The sequence below is a fragment of the Sapajus apella genome, unplaced genomic scaffold (assembly GCF_009761245.1).
Source record: "Sapajus apella isolate SASKATOON/1434 unplaced genomic scaffold, GSC_monkey_1.0 scaffold175, whole genome shotgun sequence".
NCBI classification, from domain to species: Eukaryota; Metazoa; Chordata; class Mammalia; order Primates; family Cebidae; genus Sapajus; species Sapajus apella.
In genome coordinates, this window is record NW_022437115.1 from 110,140 (window position 1) to 116,605 (window position 6,466).

The window sequence follows — 6,466 nt, forward strand, 5'->3', positions numbered from 1 at the left end:
AAAAAAAAAAAAAAAAAAAAAAAAGATATATTTGCATCGGCTGGGTGTGGTGGCTCACATCTGTAGTCCCAGCACTCTGGGAGACTGAGGCAGGCAGATCATGAGATCAAGAGTTCTAGACCATCCTGGCCAAGACGGTGAAACCCCATCTCTACTAAAAAGACTAGCTAGGCATGGTGGCACAGGCCTGGAGCCCCAGCTTCTTGGGAGGCTGAGGCTGGAGCATCACTTGAACTCGGGAGGCGGAGGTTGCAGTGAGCCGAGATTGCCCCACTGCGCTCCAGCCTGGCGACAGAACAAGACTCAGTCTCAAAAAAAAAAAAAAAAAAATTTATGTTGGTGTTGATCTTTGGTCTACAATGTTAATACATTTTGTATACAAAGTAAATATGTTTGTCCTCAAGGTAAACTGAAGAAGTGGGAAGGTGACCTGGGGCAGGAAAGAGAGGCACTGAGGAGTACAAGTGCAGGGGAGTGGAGTGGAAGTGAGGGAGAGGTACTGCCAGAAGGGAACCCTCCCACCCCAAAACCAGAGATGGAGTCTTGCCCTGTAACCCAGGCAGCAGTGCAATGGTGCGATCTCGGCTCACTGCAGCCCTGACCTCCCGAGCTCAAGTGATCCACCCGCAAAGCGCTCAGGAGTTCAGTGACTGGAGGAGCAGGGCCTCAGGTCCTCCACAACCTCACCTGCTGGTCCCAGGTCGTGTCCTTCTTCCTCTTCCAGATCCTTCTCTAGGGATGCAATATTCACATCACTAAGATGTAGATCTAACGCAGAACCTGTCAACAGAGGCCCCCATCATCCACAGGCTCCCTGGTGCTGCAGAGCTCAGAAGCCTAGCTGAGGAGGACTGTCCGCCTGGGCTTCAAGACCCGGGGTAGGAGGTGTGGAAGTTGCTCGGGGAGGCTTGGAAGGACACCCCCACCCAGTCCATGCAGCCCCCAGCAGGCAGCAGGAGGCTTGGCTCCTCCAGTGGCAGAAAGCATGTGCTCAGACGGATGCCCCACACTGCACCCCAGCAGCTGGGCCCTTGCCCGACGCACTGTTGCTGCCCCTTACAGTTTAAATACCTAAGCACATGTTAGCTTCTGACCAAGTGTGCACACTTGACTGTGTAAAAAACTTTCTGGGGCCGGGCGCGGTGGCTCAAGCCTGTAATCCCAGCACTGTGGGAGGCCGAGGCGGGTGGATCACGAGGTCAAGAGATCGAGACCATCCTGGTCAACATGGTGAAACCCCGTCTCTACTAAAAAAATAGAAAAAATTAGCTGGGCATGGTGGTGCCTGCCTGTAATCCCAGCTACTCAGGAGGCTGAGGCAGGAGAATTGCCTGAACCCAGGAGGCGGAGGTTGCGGTGAGCCGAGATCGCGCCATTGCACTCCAGCCTGGGTAAAATGAGGAAAACCCGCCTCCCAAAAAAAAAAAAAAAAAAACAAAAAAAAAAAACAAAACTTTCTGGGAGGCTGATTTCAAGGAGCAGGTGTTCATGTGCAGTTTCATGCAGAGCACCGAGACTCAGACCCCATCCCTCAAGACGGAGTAGGCCTACCTGGCCAGCCCTGCCTCCCATGGCTGTCCCCACCTGTCCCTGCAGGCCGTGGGGCTGCCTTCCCTCCCAAGTCCCCACCCCTCACCCCAAGTGGTGGGAAGCGGTGACCCCAGTGCCCCTTCCTAGAATTAGGAAGCCGTCTTGGGGAGGCTGAGCTCAGGCCACCAGCCCTGAAGCCACAGCTCTTCTTGAAATTGCACAGCCTCTGCACAGAGGTTGGGTTGGGGGGTGGGGTGCTGCTGGAGGGCCTGGGATCCGGGAACCCTCAAGCCACGTGGAGCAGCCAGGGGACCACTGCGGCTGCAGGAGTTCCGGGACACACCCTGTGGGACAGCATCGCCTCCGAAGCCCAGTGTGGCAGCCAACACCGCACAGATACCTCAGGAGCACAGAGCATGTGCACAAGCCTCCACAAAGGTGCCCTCTACCCGCCAGCCCGCCTTTGCGTCCACCCTCCCACATGCGCTGCGTGGGGTCTCTCTGTTCTTGGACCCCCACCAATGCCTGGTACTGGACAGTGTACTGCTGAGTCCTGCACTGAGACAGGCAGAGCCACCCCTGCCTGTCCCTGAAGGGCCCCAGACCCCTGTCCTCCTGTCCGCACCTGGGACAGGTGGTCCCCCCACAGCCCCAGGCAACTGCACCCCAGGGGGACGCCTGTCAGACCCGACTGTGGGGGTCAGTGCACCGGGAACCTCCAGCCTGGTGAGCCGCTGCCTGGTGCTGGGTTCAGACCAGGTGGGGCCCAGAGGGAGCAGAGACGCAGTCGCTGCCCCCCACCTGCCCAGCATCCAGTCCCACCCTCACAGGGCTGGCAGCCTCACTCCCCCACCCCGCCCCATCCCACCAGGGCTCAGACTCCCGGGACCCAGTCCTGGTGCCCATGTCAGGGTGACAGCAGGTTCACCACACCGGGGGCGTCCCGGCAAACAGCTGGACAAACAGGGACTCAGCGGCCGAGGGACGAAACCCACTCTGGGGCCCTTCCAGACAGTGCCAGCGTCGGCAGCAGAAAGGACAGGAGGGAGGCCTTCCGAAGGACGAGGCCCCAGCCACACGGGAGACTGGGGGGGAACGCAGTGTGGGCCCAGCCTCAGCACGTGGCCTGCGCCCCACCCTCCATCCAGGCTTCCCCCTAGAACCAGCCGGCACCAGTCAGCACCGTGGGGACCACGTCAGCAAGCACAGGGAGGCCGCTCGCCCGAGGCCTGGTGCTCAGTGGCAACACGCTCCAAGCCCCCCCTGCAGTTAGGACACCCTCGTGCCTTGGGGGTGGCCCGGCAGTACACGACCCATCGCACACAGGCTGGTGTGGACATGTCGCTGCCTGGCAGGTCCGGGACTCTTCACCCCAAATCTGGACCCGCTCAGCAGCCACACCGTGCTGAGACGACACTCCACCACCCAGAGCAGCAGATGGGAAGAGCCTGGCTCAGGGTGGACGCGGGACTCGAGACCGCAAAGCAGAGGCCACCCCCACCCCACTCCACAGCACCACCCCAGACCCCAACCCTCAGCCACACACCAGCCCCGAGGGAATTTCCAAGCTGCAGAGCCACCTGGCAACGCGGTCCTTCCCCATCCCGTCACACAGACGCAGCAAAGCCAGGGGCAGAGAACCCGGTCCCCCAGCCATCCAACAGGGCACATAGTGCGTGGGACAGTCATCTCCACTCCCAAGGAGACACCGTTCAAATGAAACTTTTAGGGACTTCTGAAGGTCTTATCCAGAAACTAGAGGAACAAGTGGGGGGTGGGAGCAGCCAGGCCAAGACCCTCTGGGGACCAGGAATCCCAAAGGCAGCCGTGAAGGCCTTGGCCCTCAAGGCTGTTCATCAGCGGAGCCAAAGGCAGGCCCCCGGCTGGCAGCACCCACAGCCATGCAGTCTTCTCCCCATTCGCAAGACAAGGCATCCCTAAGACATCCACCGTGGCCTGCAGGATAGCCAGCCCTGCTGGTCCCTGTTACCCGGCTGATGTCCTTGACCATGGCGGAAGCAGGCGTGATGTCAAAGCCTGAAAGAAGCCGTGCTGAGCAGCACAAGGCCGAGACGCTGGAGACGGCAACAGAGAACCAGGCACTGAACAGCCTCACACAGGCGGCTCCAAGGCCTGGAGTCTCAGACACGCAGTCAGCAGGAACGCCTCCCTGTTCCCTCCTCCTTCCTCCCTCCAGGGCCTGGGGTGCTCCTCCTCCTCCTCCTGGCATCCATCCCCCTTCATGGCTGGCAGCCCCATGGCTCCGGTGTCTGCCTCTTCTCCGGGGACTATCTCTTCAGAGTGTCTGTGTGCAAGTTTCTTCTTATAAAGAGACTAGTCACTGGCTTAGGGTCCCACCCTACCAGCCTCATTGTAAGCTAATTACGAGGACCCTGCAGTAGCACCCCCAAATTTGTAGCAGGAGGGATACATTCCAAGACCCCCGTGGACACCTGACACGGCAGGCAGCACGAGACCCCCTATGTAGCAGGTTTTTTCCTATACGAACATCCCCATTTGTGCATCAAGCCCAGTAAGAGATTAACAAAATGAACTAGTAACACAGACGGATTTCAACCTTACATAGTAATAAAAGTTACGTGAGCGACAAAATGTCCTCCTGTATTGTACCACCCTGAATTCAGACCTCACATCAGTAACCGAGACCGTGAATAGCCAACCCTGGGAAAAGAACCTGATGTGTTTCCACATAATGTCACGTTCCCAGGCGAGGGGCCTGCAGCTCAGATGCATCTCTCCCCCCCCCCCCCCCCCCCCCAAAGAATCATGCTCTGTTGCCAGGCTAGAGTGTAGCGGGGCAATCTCAACTCGCTACGACCTCTGCCTTTCAGGTCCAACGATTCTCCTGCCTCAGTCTTCTGAGTAACTGGGATTACAGGCATGCGCCACCACGCCTGGCTAATTTTTGTATTCTTAGTAGGTATGAGGTTTTACCATGTGAGCCAGCCTGGTCTCACCTTGACCTCATGATCCACCTGCCTCAGCCTCCCAAAGTGCTAGGACTGCAGGCATGAGCCACCATACCTGGCCTCAGATGCATATTTTAGGGTACACAATTCAACCCAGGACATGGGGGCCACCTGAAATACCCCTGCTGCTCCTGCTTGTCCTCCGCAGGGACCCCAGGCCCCTCAGGACTCTGGACCAACAGATCTGCCCCATGATGTACACAGCCCTCCCTCCCTGAGCTCTCCCTCAGGGAGGAGACCCTCACCTCTGACCAGCCTGCGCTCCCCCTGCAGCTGTTTCTGGGGCCTCCTCATAACTTGTTCAGTCTACCACCACTGGTGCCCTTCCCTCCAGCCCTGCACCTGTGCCCTGAATTGCCTCTGGTCACAGGTCACAGCACCAGCCTCCCCCCAGGCCCATCCCCATGCTCACCCTCCTCCCTAAGGGCTGGCAGCCTCTCCTGTGGTCTGGACCCACCCAACAGTGGCTCTGCAGCCCAGATGTCTTGGACGTCCCTCAGCAGGCGGCCACAGCCCTTCCTCCTCTCTGGCAAAGGATCCCTCTATTGCACGGCCTTCCCAGACACTGTGTGTGCAGGCGCCTCCAGGAAGCTGGCACTGAAGGATCCCCTCAAGGGCTGCTTGCCGGCCAGGCCCTGATAGGAACACTCAGCTCCTCCTCCCTCAGCCCACACTCACTGAGGCCCATGCCCAGTCTTCATGCGTCACAGGAGTGACCTTCCTACTATGAAAACCTCATCACGGCCTGAGTCCTGTCCTGCAAGAAAGAAGGCAGCTTGTGCCCTCGCGCATGCCAGTAAACCATACCAGGGCCCTGGACAGACTCACCCACTGAGGACAGGCACCAACCCCCCACCGCAGGCCTGCCCCACAGCACCCTGGTGCTCCCATGCTGGGACTTGATGACGGGGAGGGCCGAGCCATCTGTGCCCGGTCAGCTCAGCCGGGCTTAGGAACCTGGACCTGCCCTCTGCACCCAAGTCCCAGAATCAGGATGGGGCAGCCCCTTGAGAGCTCACCGTTCCTCACACCTGGCAGAGGTCCAGAAACTCATCATGAAAAGCAAAGATACAAAGGAGTTGGGAGGGACAGGATCAGAGGCACCTTTTCTCCCCTTGAAGTGGGTTAATCACCCCGGGATCTAAATAAACTCCGCACAGAGGCGCCCCCGACCAGGTGCGAAGGGCGCAGCACATGAGGGGCTGCCTTCACTGCTCACCTGACAAACTGCGGCTCCCACTCAGCTGAGGGTGGCAGCCACCACCTAACTCAGCCAAGTCACTTGCACTGGAGCCCGGGAAGCCGCCTGGAGAAGGGATGTTTGGGGAGCATCTGAGAGCCGCCCCAGACACTCTGGCCCTGCTTCAGAGCCAGGTACCACTAATCCAAAGAGGGCAACTGGAAGGGTCCCAGGAGGCTCCACCACCCTTAGGGACTCACTCCCAGAAAGCTGGCGGGGGGCCGGCTGCTGCACCATTCTGGCCCACTTTCTTGAGCGTAGGGCCTCCCCCACCTCACCTCACTGTTCCAAGGTCAGACCCAAATCTTCTGAAACATCCTCAAAGAAAGAGCTGACCCTTGTGCAGAGGCAAAATCTAGGGGATGCTGGTTACCTAAGCGAGAACAGCTGGGCCAAGCACCTGACCCAGAACCAGTCTCACCAGGCCAGGCTGCCTCAGCTCCCAGAGTTAGTTAGGAAACCCCGGCCCCCGCTGAGTCACAACCACACAGCCGAGCTCTGCTGTGACACAGCATATTCAAAGCGCTGCGGTCCCCGGGGGTCAGGGACACCCGAGGACAAGCTACAGGCTCCTCGGAACTCAGGCCAGGGCGGGGACTGCCCCATGCCAGCGAGCAGAGTGCAGGCTGGGCCTGGCCAGGACGCAGGTGTCCTGCCCTGCTCCCCTGCCCTCTCCTGCCCCGGCTCCCCTGCCCTCTCCTGCCCC

General features: G+C 59.3%; 1 protein-coding gene across 11 annotated transcripts in view; it reads right to left on the bottom strand.

Annotated features, from left to right (window-relative positions):
• Positions 1-6,466, bottom strand: part of UNKL (unk like zinc finger) — a 45,860-nt gene that overhangs the window by 7,435 nt on the left and 31,959 nt on the right. For 8 of the 11 annotated variants that reach the window (XM_032268093.1, XM_032268095.1, XM_032268092.1 and 5 more), the window contains one exon: positions 688-780. In XM_032268093.1, the coding sequence (XP_032123984.1) occupies positions 688-780 (93 nt within the window). Of the gene's footprint in view, positions 1-687; positions 784-5,739; positions 5,827-6,038; positions 6,422-6,466 lie in introns of those variants that run through there. The other 3 variants (XM_032268100.1, XM_032268102.1, XM_032268103.1) reach the window with 3 other exon arrangements.